This window comes from Bactrocera latifrons, unplaced genomic scaffold (assembly GCF_001853355.1).
Source record: "Bactrocera latifrons isolate USDA-ARS-PBARC rearing strain unplaced genomic scaffold, ASM185335v1 scaffold_131, whole genome shotgun sequence".
NCBI lineage: Eukaryota > Metazoa > Arthropoda > Insecta > Diptera > Tephritidae > Bactrocera > Bactrocera latifrons.
In genome coordinates, this window is record NW_017534753.1 from 525,564 (window position 1) to 550,002 (window position 24,439).

Sequence of the window (24,439 nt, forward strand, 5' to 3'; positions counted from 1 at the left end):
GAGGAAAATTGTTCTATTGAACATCTTATAGAATACTACAGTTAGCTTTATAAGAACATATTCGTACTGTGGCACAATAAATTAATTCATTACTTTATCAAATGAGAGAAGACCAATGTTAGCGTATTTATTCGTGATATTTATGTTAAAATATAATATAATCAAAATGCAACATTTATACAAATATTGAACTCTCCACAGATTTAAATTCAAAAATATTTATCCCTATTAAAAGGTTAAGTCTACTCGTAACTTTTAACGCGGAGCGCAACCAGTTAGGAGTTTGGGTAAATTGAAGCATCACTAGGTTTGTATAAAAAATATGTCAACTTTCAACTAAATACAAATCGTTCATACACAAATCACAACAGTTCTTTTCTTGGTAAATAGGAAACGATACAAATGCGCACGTATTTAACAGAAAATCTTATTTTTTATATTGGCAAACTTATCATCTATGTACATAAGTATATATATCTATATCGTAAAGGTCAATCACACAAAATTTGAACAAATCGCAATGTTTACATTAGCTATTTGCTAGAGAGCACATTAAATAAAATTAACTTATGTAACCGAATCATAGAAAATATTTCCCACAGGAATTTACAGAGTTTTGCTTACGCTTACAAAAGTCAGTGTGTAAATAGGGTGTTTATATTACATATCTTCAATGTCTTCATGTGTATAGTTCTAGCTTCATTAATATATAAATAAATACAACAACTTCTAATTTTACATTCACGCAGCTATGTAACTTAATTTAATTTTTGGTTATTAATTATTATTACTATTACTATTAGTAATAAATTTACAATAAATTTTCAATTATAGAAGTTAAGCCCATAAAAATATGTACGCAAACAAATTTTCTTTCAATATAATGTGTGGTACTTCTTTTCGCCAATCATGGTATTATATACTAAAATTATTGGCTCTCAAATAACCAAATGTTGCTACTTAGCCCAAGTTGAAAATATGTACAATATTCTGTTAGCTCCATGAGAGGTCGTAGCCCTTCCAATTCGCGCTTGGTGCTAAGTATACACGACGTTTTTGGTAAAAGAACGAAACGATACCGTGATAAGCCGTCCTCGGTACACCACTCTGCGTAGAAAGCACACATACATCAAATTGGAAGAAATTAGTCCACATACAAACTAAATACATATAAACATACGACTTACCTTGAAGTCGCCCATCAGTCCTAAAATTGATGTTATATGTTTATATTGCTCTCTAGTTGTATATTGTATTCGAACTGGTCCATCAGTTTTAATAAGACTTCTGCGCAATTCATCATATGTTACGATAGGGTAAGAATAAACGTCATTCAGAAATACACGATCGTAGTTTTCCTAAAATATACATATGCAGCGTCTCTATTAGAAAGCGTTGATTAACGAATTAAAAGTAATACTTACTCTTAATAAATAAGTGAGATTCATTTTAGAAAAATTTACAAAATGTTCACTAAGTTTAATATACTTAAGATATTTGTCGAAAAATAAACCACTGCAAGAAAAATATTTTTCAGATTCAGTTTGAGATCTTTATACTTTAAAATTTAATGAAGATAAGTACTTACTTCGAAACCCCGATTTTTCCGAACGTTCTTGTTCGCGATATTTCTGGTCTGATGCAAGCTCTTTCTTTTCGCTGCTCCGGATGCCTTATCCAATCATCCCAAAAGCTATGAAAAAAACAAAAGTTTTGAATCAGTGAATAAAAGTGATAAAACGTAAAACAACAATAAGTCCTAAAAGAACAAACTTACGATTTTGGCCATTTAACAGATAATTCTTGCCATAGATTTTTAGTAAGCATCCATCCAAGTCCCGGGAAAAAATCGGTTCTATATAACAACTCAGGCTTAGTGTTGTCTACAAATTTATCTTTACCATTGTCGTTCCACGCTGACACACACCTATCAATATTAATAAGGAAAATTTACTGAGATGTTTATCTCTATCTCTATAGAAATAGTTTATTTACCAGAGTGACGAATCTTGTTTAAGTAAAACATGCGTGCCCAAAAAGTATTCATAAAAATCAGGAGCCACATTTAAATCGTCCTCTACAATAACGACATATTCGTAGCCTCTTTGGAATGTTGTATTCAATGCCCAACCGTAATGACGGGCTATTTTGTAATATCCTTTAAATTTCTTTTCACGTGGTGGCGTTAAAATATCAGATTGGTCGGGTTGCTCAATCAATGTTACCTGTGACCCATAACTTAGAATTGCTTTCTTTGTTTGCTGGTCACTACAATCCTGGAAATACATTCCAGAATCTTACACTTTACTAAAATTGCATACTTTTTATATCCAGTGAAATTACCTGTGATACTATAATTGGAAACTGATCAGCATTTGGTCGATATTGTACTAAATTGTCAAGACATTTTCGTATGGAAACACGATTACAAGCTATCACCAATATTGGTATAACTGGTTCGCCATTAGTCATATGGGTCATTGTGGGTATTGCTATGGGAGGACCTTTTCCGCTAACTCCTACATCATCTTCAGGTATTGTTTCGACATCGCTTTTTATTCGCTGCGTTTCTTCTAATCTCAAGGCATGATCCGGTCGCAAAGGAACTATGTCTATAGGGCGTTCCTTTTTCTCCTTGTATGGCTGTGTTTCTTCTACATCACCTATAGTCATTTTTTTCTTTAAAATTCCTATTAGCTGCCTTACTAGTTTACTGTTTTCTATGTTTTCTATTCGAGATTCACGTTCCAATTTACTTAATTTTTGGATGAGCAAATGATCCTTTAAGGGGTATATTGTACTATTTCGTATTAAAAAATAATATGTTATAAAAGTCCAGGTTGTCAGAAAACCAGCTATAATCAGGATCTTGCGTGAACGCATTTTTATGCGAAATAGGTGGGAATTTTTTCTGAGTCAGTTGGCAATGCATAAAATTCAAATTTAAATTTCGTTCAATATGTCCACTTCATTTATTGTTTGGTCAATAGCTTACTGGAACTTTGCACATTTATTCATTAGAGCTTAGTTACTTCAATAAAGGATTATTTGATAAATAATATTTAGGCTGCTCGATTAGATAGTTGTAACTTTTTGGCTGAAATGAGAAATAAGATTATCATAAATTATACATATATATATTTATTACTTCAATATTATAATAAATTAATACAGTTTTCTAACGTATGGGTGTTAATGAAAAGAAACTCAATTACGATAAATCTATAACATCGAATTCATTAAGTATATATGTACATATACATAAATTGTATATTTGGTATATTTTCATTTAACTATTACCCTACATGACTATATTTGTTTCTTAAATCATTATATTGGCTCTACCCATACTTACGGCACTGTAGTCTGGTCTCCTCACACTGATGTCTCAATCAACAGATTGGAGAATGTCCAAAATAAATTCTGTAAGTATATATCCTTTCATACAACCTGTAGGTCGCAGGTCCTCTCCACTGATGATATTCGTTCACGCTATAAAATCAACAGCCTAGCTACACGTCGTCAAGTCGCTGAACTAGTCTTTTACTTTAAGGTTGCTAACAACCTAATTGATGCCCCAGAGATTCCTGGTAGTTTTGAGTTTGCTCCTACGGCATTCTCGCTGAGACAATCACGAAAACTTAAAACAACAAAGACACAGAAAAACTACGTCTTCCATGACCTCACAACAGGATTGCTAACCGTGTAAATTCACTTCACCAGAGCATCGATTTCTATGGAGGCTCCCTCAGTTCATTCATCGATAATATAAAGGACAAACTCCTTCCATACCATTAATTTGATCACTGTAATACAATTTCCCTTATTATTATATTTTTTCTCTTTTTTCTTTTACTTATAAAAGCAACCGTTGTATATTGCCGATTGGCGTTAATTTGTTAAACAAATAAATTAATTAATTAATATTACTAACACAAATAGGCTGATTGATTCTGATTCCGACAGTAATAACAAATTCATAATTTAAATACTCACCTGTAATGTACCACCTTCAGTACGTTTTGTTGAATTATATTATATATAACCTCCTAGAAATCAGCAATATAATTTTGTGATTTGTGTTCCAAAATCTCCTTCAACTTCTCCCGTCTTTGTGTATTCTGACGATACTCCCATCAAGTAGGCTATATACTTCGATAGCTTCAAAATTATATGGTTCACTGATTAGTTTATGTCCATGCAATGCGAGCGAGTAACAAACCGTTCTCTGGCAATAGTACATCACCCGTACTGTTACTTTCCATTAATTCTTATCAGTAAAAGTATCTAATAACCGTTAAGAATGTATTTGTTGAAGATGTTAACGATACCTCTACTCCGGAAAACGAATTCTCAATAAATTACACTAATTGTGTGATATTATTCCTAGCAGCGGAATGCTACTTATTTATAGTTTTTGCCACATACGCCCCGACCGCTAATAATTAGATTAACTTTCCCATTTAGATTTGTTCATTAATGTTTGCCTAAAACCTCGTAAAAAGCAACGTCCTCCTGATGCAGCATTTGTATCACATAATTTTTGATGTTATACTCCTATTAAATATTTATCATTTGGCTAAAAATTTTAAATTTTATTTTCGCATTTACTTGTAAATTGGCAAAAGAAACGTCAGAGCTCTGTATTCATCAACAGCTGTTTTGCCCCCATTTGTACCATTGACAGTTGTGATAACAAAGCTATTGTGAATTCTGCATTAGAAATGAAAATATTTTTGTATACCATTGAGAACACAAAATAATGCAAGTTTCAATTATAATCTAATATATGACTGAATGTTGGTAAAGATGGGTTAACTAGTTGAACATTAATAAAAATATATTAAGAAAACTTATGAGTTCAGCTATCTCCACAATTTGATAAATAGGGTATATGTATATATAAACAACCGAAATTTCTACCATTTGAAGAATACTTTTTCTATAACATACCCACATTATATACCCCAATAATACTTTCTACAAAGTTCAATTCCCAATTTGAAAGTATTGTGATTTTGAAGTGTTGAATGTTACAACCTACTTCTGAGAAATCTTCAAATCTAATTTGTAAGATATGTTGTGTGCCCATGGAAATAGTGTTGTTATGTCATTATATATAGCTTGATATTTCACAAATACAACATTTAAAAATTGAGATTGTGTTATTAATAATGTTTCATTTTATTTTAATTTTCCTGAAAACCCGTTCACTTTTCATTTGGTAACACTGTTAAGAAATCGTAGCAACCCAAAATTCACAATAGTTGCTTGCTGCAGCGGAAGTTAATTTGTTCAAAATCAAAGACCAATTTACCTAGAATAAGTCAGTGGAAAAAAATAATTGTAGTTATAAAGATTTTCTTTGAATATTTATTAGTATTTTTCATGTGATTATGTTCGAATTGCTAGCATTTAACTGTTTGACATAAAAGAATTACAATATTTTACATATTGACCAATATACTTTTGCCGTTCGTATAAACACAACCAGAAGTTTAAAATTCTTATACTATGTACCTAAAGATCTGGCCGTGCGTTGGTATAGTATAAAGAGTACAGGAGAGAGGAAGTAAGATCGGAGCCCGAAATTCTCAGAGGTGCACAGTGCTTTCCACAAATTGTTTGAAAAAAGAAGAGGTGAGGCCGATAGCCACTCTACCTTTACCGGCAATCCTGGCGGGCATTATGACCCTCGCAGAAAGGGTATGAGGGGTTAAATCCTTATGTGGTAGCTGAGGCACCTCTAAGTGGTAAAGACTCATGATAGTCTAAAAAATGGTGCGAAACAGGGTTAGGGGCAGATGTGTCTCCCGTGCATGGAAGGGACGTTAAGGTGGCAAATCGTTCGTTGGCAAACAAATACTGCAACTCGAAGCCGTTTCCCGGTTGGCGAAACCTCGACTGTCTAGCGAGGTAGTTAAAAGGCAGCGCCTTCGCCCACCCAAACCGCGAAACACAAAAATGGGCAAATAACCTCACGAAACTGCAAGGGCTAGAGGTCCGATAACTGGGAGAGGGGGATCAATTCCAGGTGGTAGGCTGGAAAGGCCCCGGACTTTACACAAAAAGTGGATATAACAATATGCGCAAGCAAGCAATATAATTTTACTCTCGAGCTCTTTAAGAACCAAAACGAGGGCCTCAGGGAGAGTGGTAAATAGCAAGGTCGAGGATAGATGCTTAACTTCTGTACAGCTGGAATCATACAAATTCACATGGAGAGAAAGCTTCCGCCTGAACTAAAGGTTCAGCTCGGTGGTCATGAAGCCAGATAGAGGTACTACAGCTTCAGGACTGGAAAGCAGATTGTTTGCGCTGAACCGGTCCATTACAAACGCGTATCACTACAGCTGCCTTAAAGGCGATCACCAACAGACGCAACCAGGAGGAATACAAATGTAACCTTACCTCCTATAACAAGGAGATTAGGTCTGCAATATATACCCAAGCTATATTCTTCGGAGGATGGAATCATGTGTAGAAGTTCACGCAAGTGAGGAAAGTTCTCTGATCGCCATTCACTTGGGAGTGGCCAGAAACAATTCTTTTACATATGGCTCAAGCTGCTAACGACTTCCGGTCTTCGACCAAGTATCCTCTGGGTAGAATAAGAACATCCGTTTGAAGGCGAGCTAAAGTGAGAAGGCGAACATCCCCTGCATAGGGTTGTGCACTGGGTTTGGGACCAGCCACGTAAAAAAACACCCCCAATGAAAATTAACAATCAGCTTCGGATGAGAGACCATCAAACTATATTAAAAATTCAAAAAAACTTATCATCAAGTGCTTGATTTCGTTAAACAAAATAACGTACTATCACTCATGTATGTAAATATAACCAGAGTGTTTTTTTCTATATATAAGTTAGCCTTCATTTATTGATTATGTTTATTTTAAGGTATTATGTTCAATGTGCTTTGGTTAGGTTAGGCTAAATGGCTGATCAAAGATCGAACGTGGACTACTACATATATATGGTCCTTTTAAAGGCCATAGAAAAGAAGGCATGTTACAAGCTCCAAAACTAGGGAAAGGCTAGCCTTACTGAGGGCAAAGAGATCACTAGTCTCTTGCGAACGATCTTGGGAGTTTTGCATGTACCAATGGTGGTCCAGCGCTGACCAATTTTCCCCGACTCCCAGTTATTCAGTAATAGAAGACGATATGGGAGCACTGATCCGCTAGGGTGACTCTTCTTGCTAGCTCACGTGCTTTACAGTTTCTTGCGATTCGGCTGCAGTCTTGCACTCATATCAGTCTTACCACAAAGCCATTCGATGCTATTAGTAGCGAGGTTAAATCTTCGATCAGCTTTGAATTCTCTAATTCTTAATGAGTTCAAGGCTAGATATGCCGCTCTGCTATCTGAGTGGATGGTCACTTCTCTGAAGGAGGCTGCACTCCAGAGTAATAAATCTGCTGCTACCTTAATGGCTCCAATCTCAGCCTGGAAGACACTGCAATAATTAGGAAGTCTGAAACTGCAGTTGATAGAGAACTCCTGACAGTAGACCCCTCCACCAACCTTCCCCACAAGCTTTGACCCATCCGTGAAGAAGCTCATGGTCCCCCTTACGTACCGGCTTCTTCCCACCCAAAACTCTCTCGGTATATGAGTAGAGAAGGACCTGTCAAAGTTCGGTTTAGCGACTCCATGATCCAAGTGATCCAGTATGAACCAACCTTTCCCACAAGCTTTGACCCATCCGTGAAGAAGCTCATGGTCCCCCTTCCCCAACGGCTTCTTCCCACCCAAAACTCTCTCGGTATATGAGTAGAGAAGGACCTGTCAGAGTTCGGTTTAGCGACTCCATGATCCAAGTGATCCGGTATGAAGTCGAAGTGAGTAAGGTTTTCAATGTGTTCGGATTTTTTAGGAATTCAGCAGCCTAATTTTTTGCACATGCAAATTGTAACAATAACGATAAGAGCTTTTTGAGCTTTAGATATTTTACTTCTTTCTAGTACTTATGTACATACTTGTATTAATAATAAAATAACATGAAATATGAAAAACTTGCAACTGTTTTTATTTAAAATTAAAAAAGGGTTAATATTCAAATTTTAATTTGTATACAAGTTTAGATTGATCATACGTTATTTTGTTTCAGAAATGAAAATTCAAAATAACGTAAGACACCTACTATAATATTTGCTTAATTTTTTTCTAAAATATACTTATAGTTTCACGTTAATTCAGATTTGGAAATTGCATTGCAATATCTCAAGGGGTTTTCTTTTTATACGGTTTTTTGCTTTTCCTGTAAGTCTACGAAAAGTGATGTTACATTATTTTGTATTTCAGGTGCCGATATATTGTAGACGACCTACATGATCTTCAAACTAACAATGAAATTTTGTGTCAGGGATATGTAGAAGACATCTCTGCCAGGCCTCAGAAATCTATCCCTTGGAAATAGTGAGTTGGTAATGACTAATATGGTCCAATACCTAGGTCTCATGCTGGATTCTTCGGTGGAAGCGGCATATGGGCCTCACCATAATCAAGGCTTCAATCATGGTGTGCAATCGACTTGAAGGTAAATCCTGAGCGTGCAACCCAAGGATTATCAGTTGGATATACACCATGATCGTAAAACCGATTATTACTTATCGGGCGGCAGCCTGAGTCTCAAAAGTATCGCAAACTTCGGTAAGATATCAACTATCGAAGCTACACATAATAATCAATCAAGCAGCCAAAGCATAAATAAATTGATCTCTCGCTTGTCAGCTGGCAGCGCACCCTGATCTGTTTTACGAGCTGGCAACAAAACACAATCACGGTCCCGTCAATCAGCAGTAAAAGGACCCGCCAAAATTAGTGCGTTGTTGAAGGTTTGTAAAATTAGATGTCAATAGTTTGTAAAATTTATATATATGGGTGAGATAGGCCTACTGGGGAACCATGCACCCAAAAATTATATCGGTAACGCGTTATGGCCAAAGAACTAATGCTTCAAATGACAGCAGAAGGGTTTAGCAGAGAAAAGTGATGAAATATCTTTTTCACTAGCACCATTACCAAAATAGTAAACTTCACTAGGAAGTTTAAAGTTACCCTCAGCAATAAGGCGGAATGGAATGATTCCAGTTATGGTCCAATTCTTACAATTTTTGACGTAGGATGATATTTTGATATATTCTGCTAAGGGAATGAATAAATTCATCTGAATTAATTTCTGTTATATGGGAAGTTGGCGTGATTATAGCCAGCTGTAATCAGTGTTATGTTCTGAACAGAATTTGGGTGAAATGGGTAGTCATTCCTGAGAAATAAGATTTTACCTATAGGTGGGCGGTGTCATATAGTCCAATTTTAACACCGCTTCATGCTTCTGACTTATGTACACCTGAGTCTGTTAACCGAATATTTTTGTTAACAACATAGCTTTTTTACATATTACTTGTTTTTCACGGTTTTCTTTGTTACACGGTTTTTTTCTGGAACCGATCTACCGTGTAAAAACAGAAATTGGTGCATATGTACATATTTTATACAGTGGCTAGCGAAACTCCAATACATTGAAATAACTGGCGCTGAAACTAAAACATGAAAGGATGAAAGCTCACACTAACACAAGAATTTCGATTAGAATTGTCAATTGGGCCTTAACAAACTTTAACAGAAGCATACATGCTTCGTAAGTCTTGGTAAAAGCCATAGGTGTAATATGTGATTTATAATTTTTTTATATTCAAACACTAATTAGTCAATGAAAACATTCTGTCTACATGTATACAGGGAAAAAGTCAAATCGGAAAAGCAAATACTTATTTTTAATGTTTTTAAATGGCATACAATCTACAATAGACCAAACAGCTAATACCTGCCAATTCTATTTCAAACACTGTCTCCTAATTGACACGTAAATTCTTCCTTCTTTTAAGCACTAAAATAATTGAAGTATTGTAATTTGTAGTAAATAAAGTTATTTTGCGTTTGGAATTTGAACATGTTGTAACCCGAAAATTCTTGATCAATGTCGGCAATCTAATATATTATAGTATATACATATGTATGTATATCATAGACATAAGGTGGAAGATGATTTATAATGCAAAAAATCTGGATCCACTGATAATGAATACTGAATAACTTCAAGTGGGTAGTTAGTATTTATATTTCTTTATTATTATTACATATTAATATCAATATTCAATTAGCTTACATACAACTTGTATCTTAGTAGACTAGTAGTGACTTACTGCCGTCCCTAAATAAAAGCGGCAGCGAAAAATTACTCTCAAAAATTAGATAAACGTGGCGGCAAAGCTGAGGGTTAAAAATTCGATATTGGCAACGCCTTAAGTAATTTTTGTAACTTGTAATTTCTAAACAATTTCTTGACGCGCGATGTTTAATGCTTGTACAAATAAATGAAAGTATCATTAATAAATTTAGAGTTTAGATGAGAATTATGATGTAAAGTGGCCGCTTTATTTAGGGATGCCTCGTTAGAAGATAATATTTGCTGCCACTTTCTTATGGATGAGAACACGATTTTTACGAGACGTGCGATTAAATTTTACTTGGAGCTTAGAATTAGAATTCTAAAATTTCAACCGATATACATATGTACATATGTATGTGTGTTTTCAGTTGCAAGACCGTATTCGCTTACATTTATACTTTATAATTATAATTCATTGCTTTTATTAATATACTTTCGTAATATTCGTGGTAAATAACTGTAAATGATGGCAGTTTATATGTAATTTCTAACTGTAATAATTACACACACCTGCATGCATGAACATACATATATGGATATGTATGTAAACCATATGGTATTATACACGCCTACGTACATACATACATATGTATGTACACTTCTCTATTCTGATGTACCTGATTTCTTTTTTCGTTCCTGTTGCATATATTCATCAGATATCTCACTATGTTTCCGGTCCGACTTTCTTTTCTATCTATATTAAGTTCACATGCGTATGCACTACTTATTATTTTAGTAGGGATAGAGTTTTTCAAAGCTATCGCATTTTTAATAAACAGGAAATTGTGGTTGGGTTGGGTGGCGCAATCTCCTTTACATACATTTACAAACAAGTACCCAAAGTCCAAAGAGAAGAGAGGCCCAACCCAATGATCTGCTAGAAGCATCATTACTGACGCTGCGTTGAGCTTGACTAAGCTCCCTCTCATCGACCACAAAGGCAGGCACGGACAATAGGGGCTGATCGAAGGTCTTTAGCGACTCGCCGAAGTTAACACGGCTATTACGCGCTAATCTCTGATTGGCCAATTTCAATTCCCTCAGCTTCTCCTCTAACTGCAATACTTCATCTGAAAATAGAAAGAATTGATTATTCGAAGATTACACGGTTCTCTCTGCTACCCTGCTATAAACTCACTACGATTGACGCCTTCAATATCATTTATTTTTATGAACATGGCCAGCGATATTTCGTAGACCTTGTTTGTATCCATCAAGCCCTGAGCTAAAACCTCAGTTGTATCGCGCCTTCTGCGTCCATAACCGATCTGTCCGTTCGAGCACTGAGTTCCAAGGCATTTGTCAAGACATACATTGACTGTGGCCCGGAACTGAACGTACGATGAGTCTGGAAACTTAAACGCTTTGAATTTTGCTGACAAAGTGTCCCCATCGATGGTATTAAAGTTTTCGAATAGATATGGATCAACCGTGCAACTAAAAGTTCAATTTATGTTTTCTTATTACTTCCATACAGGGCTTCAATATAGCAGTAAAATATATGTTACCCTTTAAATACAATTGTTTCAGAGAGTTGTCGCGTATCGGTCACTTCCAGATAATTCACACCCAAGCCATAAACCTGCGCTGAATCGCGGTCCAAATTTATTTCCATCGTCAATGGGGTGCCAGGCGTAACGGTAAGATCGCCGGTAACCTTTTTGCCATTCTGATTAACGCCTATTGATAGTCGCGGTTCTGGAGCGCGCTCGGTAAGAGATGTTGTGATCTCCAAGTCCCTTTTGGTTGACAAAAATTCAAAATTGAAGCAGAATTATCGTATCATTCGAAAAAGAAAACTTACTCTGGCTCTTGGAACCCAGCCGGTAGAACGTCGCGTCTCACAACGCCATGATGTTTGGTAGCATTCAGCATAAGCACATTGTAAAATGGCTCTGTTGTGATGCATTTCACACTTACTACTTCTTTGCCCTCTGCGGATTCTATCAGTATCTTGTGATAGTATACTTTTTTGCCCTATGAAATATATGAAATGTGACATTCATATGTACATACGTGAATGCATTATAAATAACATAACATATATATATATGTACATATGAATTTTTATTACCGTCAATTGATTAACCATCCGGGTGACTCCACATTCGTAAAAGTCGGTAAGGGAAAGCCGAAACACAGCGTGCAACTCACTAATTTGTGGCTGACAACGTTCGTTTGGGTAATCTTTCAGGCCTTCCAAATATATTTGCGGTTGTTTGTCTGAATCCTCTTTGTTCGCTTCAGGTATTTGTATTTCGACTTGCATCTGGTTCTCTGTGCAGTGTATTTTGTGAGCAACTAGAAAAGAAAATGCAAAATAAGTATAATAGTGTTATTATGAAAGTGATTTTATAAGAAAAAGTAGAAAAAGACCCTATTAAAAAAATGTATGTGGCAAAGTCGATTTAGCCATGCCCGTCTGTGTATACGCGAACTAGTGTCTCAGTTTTTGAGATATCGCTCGGAAATTTTTCATACATCCTTTCCTCTTCAAAAATCTCAATGCTCATTTGTCGGAATCGCCAACATCGGTCAAATATAGCATACAACTGACATACACACTGAATGATCAGAATATAAATATTGAAATAGTTTGGTTGTTGTAAAGAAAAAAACAAAAGCATGCCGCCCAATAAAATATGTCGGACTGAAAGTTTTGTGATTATTAATTATTTTGTTTTCCTTGGGTGGTCTATTATTCTTCACACAATACAATATGTATGTATGCATGCCGGGTATATCATTACTTCCGATTGCTTTATCCAGCTACTGTTCGTTTACTTTTGAAAAACAAATCTCATGTGTAAAATTTTGCGTATGGTTACGCCTTGCTCAAAATCTGTATATGTACTTATTTACCCATTCAAACATCAATGTTGGCGCTCATAATTACTCGATCGTCATAAATCATACTTGTAGACTGCATCATTAATCACCGCCTTGAAGTTAGCTGCACACACTCTCGCTCAAGCGATGCATATCGTATTTGAAGTTGCAATATGAAGCAAACGCAAATCATATTATATCTCAGCATAAAATTCGGAAGCAGAAATGCAGTTACCCGGCTAACAGAGCTTTTACTGTTACATAATATTCTTGACTTATTACGGATTAGGTTCGCCTAGCGTTGCATGCATATAATAGCTGTATCCACGTTCATACATACCACACCATCTATGTGAACATACGTATGAATATGTAATATATGTTATGTATGTGTGAAGGTAGGTCGTATTACAATGGTTAAGAACCAATCTTTGAATGACTTTTTACTTGGAGGTTTCACTGTGTATGAGAAAGTGCAATTTTATTTAGTCTTACGAAGCATGTGCTTATGCACATGCCATTCATACAAACTTATATAAATTCTTTACACAGAGGTACAATTAGTATTACGAGAGTTTTCGAAATAACTGGTGATCCAAGTAGAGGTACTTTTTTAATAGCCTTTTTTGACAAATCACGCGTAAGTAGTCTCAAGCAGTCATATTATTTTTGTTCAGCATAGTTTTCGAAAATTGACGTTCTGTAAAGAACACGTTTCTCGTACTTCGCTCAACATCATCGCAACAGTATCACTCATCTTGAGACCCAGCATTTATTATTGGATAATATTCGGACAAATAGACCACGACAGCACGAAGTGAGGAAAATATAGCAGCCGTAGCTGCTAAGCAGAGAGTGTACACGAAGACCGTGGTGATCGTTTCGGCGCCGTTCGCACATTTTACGGCGAGATCTTAAATTGAAAGCGTACAAAATACAGCTTGTGCAAGACTTGAAGTCACGCCACCTTCCCAAGCGCCTTCGCTTCGCTCTATGGACTCTTGCAAAGTCCCAAGTAAAAGATAGTGAGCTAGTGATCTAACTCGAATGCAACTCATAAGAGAATAGGGAACTTTCGCGAATTAAAACATTTACTTTACTTAGCTTTGCCGTTCACATCCTTCTAAATATTGTGCGAATAATAATTAAAGAGAAAAAGAGGCTTCGTATTTGAAAAAATATCGTTTTGACGGAAATTAAATGCTATTCAAAAAAGAACAATTGTTATATTTTCGTAAACCTAACCGTTTAAAAAATACGAACGGTTTAATTTTGACTATTTTAAGGCAAACGTGTTTTTTCTTTTGAATTTTATAACTCAGTAAACAAAATACTCTACAAAAACTCCATCCCTTTTAGCATTTTTTGCAGGTCATTGCTTGCTTGCAACGAAAGTGTATTTTTAATATTTTTCGGGATGAATTCAACCGTGTTATCCCGATCCAAGGAATTTTTATAAATTTAAAATCTTGAAAATATTTGTAAATAAGTAAAGGACATTTTATTCTCTTGCAACTTGGAGGAATCAAGGCCATGGGAACATCTGGAGGTGTAAAATTTTAACCAGAGGATAGGAAAATTAGCAATTTTATATACATACATATATACATATTCTATATATAACTCATACACTGACCGACATATTCGGTATAAGATTTTTTAGAGAAACAAAATTGTATGTCCAGTATGGAAATGGGGGGTAGCAACGACCCGATATTATCTATTTTTGCTCATGCCACATACTCAAAAAATGTTCCCTCTAAAAAATTCAAGTAAATATTCGAAAATCCTGGTAATAGTTATATGGGGGCTAGGTCAAGTTTTCTTTTTTAAGAACAACGATATACTGTTATGAGTAAATATGTTCTGTATTTTTCATTGCGTTAACTCAAATATTGGTCGACATATCCAGCATAAAGTTACCTGAAAGTTCGAAAATCTTTATATTAGGTATATGGGAGCTCGGGAAAGTATATTCTCATATCAGTCCATTTTTGATACACAGAATTACTATCATCAGGAAAGAATTCTGTATGAATTACAATTCCATATCTCAAACATTGAACGATATTTTCGGTCAAAAGTCAACTATAGATACACATGTTCGGTACCTAAGTAGGTGTTTGATCGGTTTTGGTTGGATTTGGACAATTTTTGGTTATAAGTGGCATATTTTAAAGGCATTATTAACTACCATTAACTACTTCTTGATTTGTGTACTAAAAAATTTAAATAATCAAGTGGAAAACTTTTTGTTATATGGGAAGTAGGCACGGTTGTAGTCCGATTTCGCCCCTTTTCACACTGTGATATAGGAATAAGAGAAGAATGGTACGTATTAAATTTAGTTGAAGGTAAAATTTAATGTCTCTACCGTTATGTGGGAAGTGGCCGGGGTGACGCCCATCTACGAACTCGAATTTTTTTGTACCAAGCAACCCCCATAACAAGTTCACTCGAGCTACAGCTTTCGTGGACGGACCGACGGACGGACGGACAGACAGACAATCAGCCGGATTTCAACTTCTCTCGTCATCCTCATATCATACATATGTATATATATCCCTATACCTGTCTTGATTAGTTTTAGGTGATACGTACAACCGTTAATTGAACAAAACTATACTACTCTATAGAAACTGATTACAAGAATATAAAAATTAATAACAATGTGAGTCTCTCAGCTATACGACTAGAAAAGTTTATAGAAAAATTTTATATATATTAATCTTAGATCTAGTCTACAGGGATGTTGTAACGTACTTTTTCTCGACTACCTTAAGGGGTTGGGCCACCGTAGCGGATATGAATTCATTAATTTTTTCGTGATATAATCATTTGCTCACAGTACTAACAAACAATTTTGAACCTCATTCTGATGAAAATTTATTTTTCTCGATTAATTTTTTTGACCATAATAAACCAAGAAGAAGGTGGGGAAATTTGAAAATATAGATTTCTTTAAATTTTAGCGGAAACCTAATCAAATTTATTATAAACCGGTCATATATGAACATTCGTTAAAAATTAGTGGCTTACTGCGAAACTTAAGTTTCCATCTTTTGATTACACACATGCATGTATTTATGTACAAATAGACTCACATCACTTCTCCATTAGTTGCCATCTCCATTAATAGCGTGTTCCTATGCACTTGTGTACCATACATCCAAACATTATGTACCGTATCATGTTGCCGGTGCCCGTAAGACCTTAGAATGGAAATTGTATTCCAACAAATAAATGAGATAACTCGTATCTTCACTCGGGAAATCTGGCCCCGCATGTTTTTCCGCAAATCGCTTATTACACTTTGCATTTTCTTGCCATTCCTCAGAGTTATGTAATGTATAGCAAAAGAAATGACTACCCCTGCGTTTCATGTTGGAAATATGTACCGCTATGAAGAAGCATACTACGTACACACGTGCATAAATGATGCATACATATGTATCTTATTTAATTAGCGGTTGTTTGTTCTTTAACACAATCATTGCACCGAATGTTTGGTTTGCTCTTGTGCGTACCAGCACCACCCAGTATTCTACTCACACTTCTCTCCTCTTTGCTTGGCAGCGAAAGTGAGTATGTGCGCATCATTATATGACTACACTTTGGGTCAACACCTACAGCCGTTGGCACCTAATTGGACACGCGACTTATTTTGAAGTAAATTAAATTATTATCGAATAAATCACTTATTTTGACCGTTTTTTTTACTCATTTTATTGAAGCTTACGTTAAACTTAAACTCTAATAGTAAAAATTTTAATTAAAAATTCTTTTTTTTTCTTGAAGATTTTAATAAAACTGTCTGGAATCAACGATTTGAGTGCGACAACTAATTAGAAACGGAAATTGTTTATCAGCAAAAAACACTGCTATGAAAAATATTGCCTACTTTCAGTAAGTATTTTCTTGTTTAACCCTTTGACTTTTATAGTGCTTCACATCCACTGCGAATTGACGTTATAAGAGACTCTGACAGCACGCCACTAGTGTTACTTGCCATCATAATTTCATCAAGAAGGATATCCATATTTGTGATATTTGGTACCTACAGCCTTTTTGTCATCAATAGACAGATGTGTTCTCTTCAGGCCACTCCAAAACATTCATGGAATTTTCAACAGTGTTGACTTTGCCATGTGCTTTGTAATGTTATTTGGTTAGAATTTCCATATAACAGGCAAAATGTCCTTAGTCCATGGCAGAATGACATTTTTACCTACACCACCCCAGGAAAAAAATTCCCAAATGATGATTGATCCTCCACCATGCCTCACTACGCGTGAAACATTAAGAGAATAAAATTCTTGTTAGATTGGTCGGATCTATGCGATTTTAGCTAGAAGTGGTTTCATGTGTGCTGTTCTGCCGTGAATTCCAAATTCGACTAAATGGCGGACAATTGTTTTCTTGGATATTTGGACGTTATATTCGTCTTGAATTTTATGTAGAATGTCAGTGGAACACTTTTTTTGGGTCTCCTTGGAAGATGATAGTAATTTTGCGGTATATTTCTTTTGAAGTTTTTCGGGTTTTTTCTTCGCGTGCAACGTTGGAAATAGTTTTAAAATTCTTTATATGCTTAAGGGCATTGAAAACAATTTCTTTTGAGCATTTGACCTGATTCGAAATTTGTAACTACGTAGGGCGGAAGCGTTTACTCATTAAAAAAACTTGAATAATACATTTTAATATATTTTAAACCACAACTTTGAAACACACCCTTACCATAAATCAATAATATTATTAATAAAAATTAACACCTGGAGGAATTTTAATTTTCTTTTAAACTGTTTCTAATTAGCTGTCGCACTTAATTCACCTTCTATTTCGTAACGCATTTACTATTTGGGAAAAAAACAAAAGAGTTCTAACTTCAGAACTACAAAGCAGACTGAATTTAGTGGAAAATAGAGTAACACGAACATTGCAAGACTTTTAGGAATATAAATTACGGTATATTAAAACCATTACAACGACGCCACCATTTTTTCTGGTAATTTTTACCATTCAAATATAAATTGATCGACGAGTTTGCTTGAATTTTTTTCTTTAAAATTTCTGAGTACCACAAAAGATTAAAGGTTGTGAAGTCATCTAAAACTTGTTTTATGTGAGTCGCATAGTTCATCATATTCGGTGTCACCATTTCTAGATAAAGTTTTTTTTTTTTTGTTTTTGCCAAAATGTTACAACTAAGAAAAAAATTTAAAAGGTCATTAAAAAAAATTGACACATACGAACGCCAAACCCTTTGAGGGTTTTATTATACTGACCTAGTACCATCACCCTGACTTGAAATTTATCAACCCCCAGATTAGCTGTTGCACTGTGTTATTGAGCATCATCATTATTGTATTAAAGTAAATGAAGAAAGGCCTTTGACACTGTAACCCACCACAGCAAATAGTTATAGAGTTTTATATTAAATGCCACCACAGAAGAGCTAATGGAGTCCCAAAAGAACACCACGGGAAACCAAGCGCACATAAAAGCACTAAACCATGAAGCAATGGTACAAAACCGAGATCGTAATGAAATCAGTAGTAAAGTGTATATGGCCAAGACTATACACATTCCAATAAAGGAACAAGTTTGATAAATACTCAAGTAGGAGCATACCGGAGGTGGTGGAGGCAAGGACGTTTCTCGAAGCACATAAATCAAAATAGGTTGGGTAGTGTACAGAATAAGGGCGAAAAAAACCTAAGGAGGTGTTTCAGGTGTCTCGGTTACGAACACCTTGCGAAAGCATGCATTAACCCCGACGATAGAAGCCAGTGCTGTTTGAAGTGTGCAGAGAACGGACATTTTGCGAAGTCATGTCATAAAGAAACCGTCATGTAGAGACTATTAAATATGTAGTAAGAAATGTCCTCTGTACCAATATGGCAAACGTGCAAAAATATAGAGTCATGCTACTAAATTGAAATCACTGCGACGCTATAAAAGAGCTCCTTCACAAGACGATTTGCGAACAGAACGTAGATGTGGCTCTCCTTAATGAATAATACAAAATTATAAGCGACGGGACTTGAATCTCCGATTACAACAAAAAAGCTGCCTTATGGGCTTGTGAAGGAAAAGTTTTTCAAGACAAGCCGCTATTGGGAAAATCTTTAAAACTTTTTTTTTACGGACAACAAGCTGGCAGATTTGTGACCTCTATGGTGATTTTGACCGTCAGACTATTATACTTGAAATAGGCACCCACACGAAAAACTTTTCAAACTCTTGATAGACGGTAAAATGAGTTGTGTAGAAGATGGAGATCGGCAAATGGAGATACTGGTAAGATACATAATCAAATCTTGCGATGCTTCTATGAGGAGAAGAAAAAATGTAGTCTACAAAAAAGCCATATAATAGTTGAATAATTAAATGAAAACCTTAAGAAGTGAACTGCGCGAACGCTATAAAATAAAACGCAAAGAACTATGCGGAAAAATCGACGGATAACTGTGAGGCGATGCGTATAAACTGGTATTGCCAAACCTCAAGGGCGGCAAAGGGCAAACTCCGACCTACCCTAATGTACAGGAAACTCTTAGAGCAGCCATCAGAGAAGCTACAGTAGTCAACGACATGAATGTAATTCGAGTGCACAGAAATCTGGTAATGCTATAACATAAAGTATAGATGACATTCCAAATAATGTCTTAAAGATTGCCATCAATCACAATACGAGGCCGTTCACAGAATTGTGTATGCAAAGCCGTAGAAAAAGTGTATCCCGAAAATTTGGAAAAATCAACGACTTGTTTTGTAATAGAAGCCAAATAAAATTATTGACCGTTTTGCATGCTGGATACGCTTGGCATAATAATTGAGCGAATAATCTGTGTATGATGAGAGTCGCACTTAAAAGAAAACTATCGGGGTCTCTCCGATAACCCATACGGATTTCGAAAGTGGAAGCCTACCAATAGGCTACAATAAAAAGGTCGCTGATAATGTTAATAAGTTAATTGAAGGAATCAGTCGGATGTGTGGGACAGCAGAATACTGCGCAGTAATAGATTTGATGTTTAATTGTATTTAGCTCGGCTTATTGGCCTCGCACAAAGTGGGTTCCAAAGTAAAAAAAACAGAACTAATGTGTCTCTAAAATAGTCTCATTCTGCTTCAATACATCTGGCACGGTCCAAAAGCATGTCGAACGAGTATTTAACTCGTTGGCCGGTATGGCCGCCAATATGCCCGTGAAAATCTTTTGAATGGCCTCTACGTCTGCATATCGCTTCCCTTCACGGGAAAATTTATTTTTCCGAAAAGGAAGAAGTCGCACCGTGCCCTATCAGGTGAATACGGGGAATGGATAATGGTTAAAATGTGACTTTTGGTCAAATAATCGTGCTTCGAATGTTGGATCCTGAGCAATTTTTGATCGTCAGTCAATTTGTGCGGGCAAATAAAACACAATAACTTCACATCCAAAAAATGAAATGTCATGAAATTCTCACTGAGCAATCAATGAAAATAGCAGCTTCTAACGCAGTCGACATATAGATGGCGCCACCAGAGAGCTGGATACAAAAAGTACGGTTTACTTTGGAATGCACCTTGTATAATAAGCGCCCTCAAACGTAAGGTAAAACCGGGTCACATGGTGAAAATTTTATTTAGCTACCTGTCAGAACAACTGTTACTGTAAAATACTGATGATGGACCTAGAAAATATGTGGTTATGGGTGGAGTACCACAGGGTTATACGCTTGTGAAATGTATTTTGCAACGGTGTGTTATGCCTTTCACTACCGAGATAATAATGGTAGCAAAAGAACTGGATCAAATACAGAACCTATGTAATCAGACGAAATCGATGATCAAGAAATGAGCTTCAGCATGCTGTACAAAAAACTGAAGCAGAGAATAAAACATACAAAGAAAGCGAAATCGGTAATTTAGTTCAGAGCCATTAGAGTCACTTGCGCATTTCATACAGCAGCTCATGAGGCAGCTGGGATAGCAGATGGTGATGGCAATCAAAAGAGTGGACGACAGATCCAAAAGAAAAAGGAGGCAGAAATGATGGGACACAGCAACGAAGGAAAGATTGACCCAAAGGCTCATTGAAAGCAGGCGGACGTGGATAGAGAGGAAACATGGGAAAGCGGACTTCAACTTGACATAATTTTTCTCAGGGCACGGTTGCATCAGAGAATATAAAAACAAATACCCATTATGATCGAACAAATTGTTGCTTATGCGACAATATCGAAAAAACTCGCTGCACATTAGAGAGAAAATTTGGAGAAAATAAGAACGCAGTGAGTGATGCTAGATAACATAATGTGCACAATAGAGAGAAAATTTGGCGAAGCTAAGAACGCAGTAAATGATGCCAGATAACATAATGCGCGGGTGCGGGATGGAGTGAAGATTAGGTCTGAAAGAACTTAAATGGAAATAGTGGCAACGGAGCAATAGCACAAGGATGAACGACTAACGCCAGTTATGTGAGCCGTACAGAATAATCTGTAAGAATCTGGATGCCTGTGATTCCAAATGAGGTCCACCTTTAGCGGACAATTCGAATAGAGCATTTCGTCCGAAAAAATGGCGATATCTTGGAAGATTCTAACTTCAAAACAATAATTTTATACTATTTAAAAATGAAACACTATTTCGTTATGTGTCCGTAGAGCGTCCCAACCACAGCGCAGATGATGAATAATGTGGGTGTTTATTAAAAAGTTGCAAAATTTAACAAAACAAAAATTCATTAGACTAAATTTGAGTTTTGGCATTACGCCCGTACATACTAAGTATTTAGCTTTTTTATATTTCGGGTTTAGAGAACGTAAATAAATATTAATCATCGAAATTCGCTTTATTGTTTTTAAAATTATTCTCCCTTAGGATCTATGCACTTTTGCATGCGGTTGAACCTTTTGTCGAAGCCTTTTGACGTGTCGAAAAACGTTAACCTCTTAGCAATAGCATTTTAAATTACCCAAAAAACACAAAAAAAAAACATTCTAAGTATATAGTATAAATCAAAAATGTCAAACTCTACGACAAGTTGCGAGTTGTCATATTGCAACACTAGAATTGCAAACCCGAAATATAAAAGACAAGCTACAGACACACATACTATATATACATATATATAGTATATATACTATATATACATATATTGTATGTGTGGGATTTTGTTAATATTGTTTTGTCACCTGAAATTCACCTGAAACGCGATAATAAGGGGTAAGATTGTATAATGGTAAAAAAAGACAACGAATTCGTTCTTGAAATGCACTCTTGCGGTAACATTGCATGTAAGTATGTATGTATATGTGTGGGTCCATTAAATTTTATACAATTATTAGGTAAATTCAGAGGAGAAGAGCAGTAAAATATGTAGGAGACCAAAGTGAAACTTGGGTGTTCCCATTTTGATTTACCTATGCGCTAATTATGTATGGTATGTATATTGGTATGTACATATTTATACATTCGTCTGCAGGTTTTAAACTCTTTTCATACTTAAATTTGTATTTTTCTATTTCTATTTTATTTCATGGAACTTTATCATGAATGCTGAACATTAAAAAAAAAGATTTTTAACGTCAGACTTACCATAAAGAAATCAATATTTCAGTTCCTATATTATTCGAAAGTATCATGTGCCGATTCTCCTTCTGAACTAATAGAGACCTGTCAGAAATATGCTATGTGGTACAACTAAGAAAACCTCATGGGCTGAACACATTGAGCGTGACAGACTGTAAACGACGTCTATCAAATATTAAAATACACACGTTCTTATGGACACTGTTATTTTGACAGCACATCACTTATTAGAAAATGATGAAGACAAAGCTGTAAGTTTTCCTACAAACTAAATATGTATATAACTGAGCATCTTTAATGCGCAAAGAGAACAATTTTACCTACCTAATTATTGGAAAATAAAGCAATTTGTAATTACATTCACAAGAGTTATGGTGAAAGCAGCAAGTAATCGTTAAAAATACCATAGATTATTTTCTTTTTAATATTGTTTTGTGCATAGTAAAATATATACATTGTTGTTATTTTAGTATACGATTAAGCAAACTCTATTAAGGTGGATTAATGCTAAGTGTACTATTTTCATAAATTTTTTTTTAAAAAGATCTCTAAATATCGTCAGCGTTTTTATAGTTTTCTAAGATAAAGAGTTTGTAAATGCAGTTATTTTGATCGCTTTACTCGTTCGGTGTGAAGAAAGTAGGAAAGATGTAAGATGCTTGCCTGCGGCTAGACACGGTTAGGTATGTTGATTGCTCTGTAGAAAGTGCGGATTCAAAATGTCTTCGGTGTAGTTTTTCGTTCTTGTTGTATTTTTTTGATTTTTTTTTTAATTTGATTAGCACTATCCAAGCACTCCTTAAGACAAGTAAGTAAGTGAATTCTCTCATACGTAAATACATTTATACTCGTCTTTGAGACAACCACATCACCGCCTCTCAATTACATATGCCTTCTGGCAACTAAAGTAAAATTAAGCGAAGCATCAAAAAACAATAACATTCGACGATACAACTCAAAACCACTAGAGCAGTGTCAGCGATGGGTTGAAAAGCTGCCCGATGTTCAGCTGTAAGGAGCACGATAACAGCGCAGTCACTCTATTTCCAGTGAAAGCTTTAGGTGATTGATCAGGTTTCGGACCAACTGGATATTCTCATATGAGTATGATACAATGCCTCAAGTTGATTTGCTTAACGTTAATTAAATCGTCTGCTATGGGATTGGTCTACAACATGCAAAGAGCTAAAAAATGAATGCTTATTTCGGTATTTGCGTCTATCGACTTTTATGCACGTATGTTGCACGAAAAATATGCCACTACAAATTTTATTTCTAAACACAAGGTTTTTCAGAAAATACGGTTTCTTTGAAGTTTGTTGCAAAATGTTTAGCTTTCTGAATTATTGAGACTATACAAGTATGTATACAGAGTACTTGGCTAAAATTTCTTTGAATGAAACCTTAACCTTTAGGATGGAGTCATGTGTAGAAGTTCACGCAAGTGAGGAAAGTTCTCTGATCGCCATTCACTTGGGAGTGGCCAGAAACGATTCTTTTACGTATGACTCAAGCAGCTCACGACTTCCGGTCCTTGACCAAGTATCCTCTGGATAGCCTAAGAACATTCGTTTGAAGGCGAGCTAAAGTGAGAAAGCGAAACATTCCCTGCATAGGGTTGTGCGCTGGGTTTGGGACCCACCACGTAAAAAAACCACCCCAATGAAAACGCAACAACAGCCTCGGATGAGAGACCCCACTTTTGATGACGACCATGGTAAACGAAATAAGGACTACGAATGGAGGGCATGCACCTGGAATGTCCGGTCCCTTAATTGGGAAGGTGCCGC

At 35.7% G+C, this 24,439-nt stretch overlaps 2 protein-coding genes across 8 annotated transcripts in view; both read right to left on the reverse strand.

Annotated features, from left to right (window-relative positions):
* Positions 1-89: 89 nt before the first annotated feature.
* On the reverse strand, positions 90-4,694 carry LOC108965013 (alpha-1,3-mannosyl-glycoprotein 2-beta-N-acetylglucosaminyltransferase). Of its 2 annotated transcripts, none has more exons than XM_018927152.1 (10): positions 4,612-4,694; positions 3,997-4,557; positions 3,356-3,806; positions 2,344-3,097; positions 1,996-2,276; positions 1,778-1,927; positions 1,589-1,693; positions 1,425-1,515; positions 1,188-1,358; positions 90-1,107 (listed from the first exon to the last, which is right to left on the reverse strand). In XM_018927152.1, the coding sequence occupies exons 4-10, from the start codon at positions 2,881-2,883 to the stop codon at positions 994-996; spliced, it is 1,452 nt and encodes a 483-aa protein (XP_018782697.1). In that variant the 5' UTR covers positions 2,884-3,097; positions 3,356-3,806; positions 3,997-4,557; positions 4,612-4,694; the 3' UTR covers positions 90-993. The 2 variants fall into 2 exon arrangements, with proteins under 2 accessions (XP_018782697.1, XP_018782698.1); XM_018927153.1 differs by having other exon boundaries at positions 3,997-4,161; positions 4,223-4,656.
* A 5,419-nt stretch (positions 4,695-10,113) lies between these two features.
* LOC108965018 overlaps positions 10,114-24,439 on the reverse strand; it is a 21,604-nt gene continuing 7,278 nt past the window's right edge. For 5 of the 6 annotated variants that reach the window (XM_018927164.1, XM_018927165.1, XM_018927162.1 and 2 more), the window contains exons 3-7: positions 12,313-12,539; positions 12,043-12,215; positions 11,747-11,977; positions 11,377-11,675; positions 10,114-11,308 (exon numbers count right to left, since the gene is read on the reverse strand). In XM_018927164.1, the coding sequence (XP_018782709.1) occupies positions 11,052-11,308; positions 11,377-11,675; positions 11,747-11,977; positions 12,043-12,215; positions 12,313-12,539 (1,187 nt within the window). In that variant the 3' untranslated portion in view covers positions 10,114-11,051. The remainder of the gene's footprint in view (positions 11,309-11,376; positions 11,676-11,746; positions 11,978-12,042; positions 12,216-12,312; positions 12,540-24,439) is intronic. The other variant, XM_018927163.1, reaches the window with a different exon arrangement.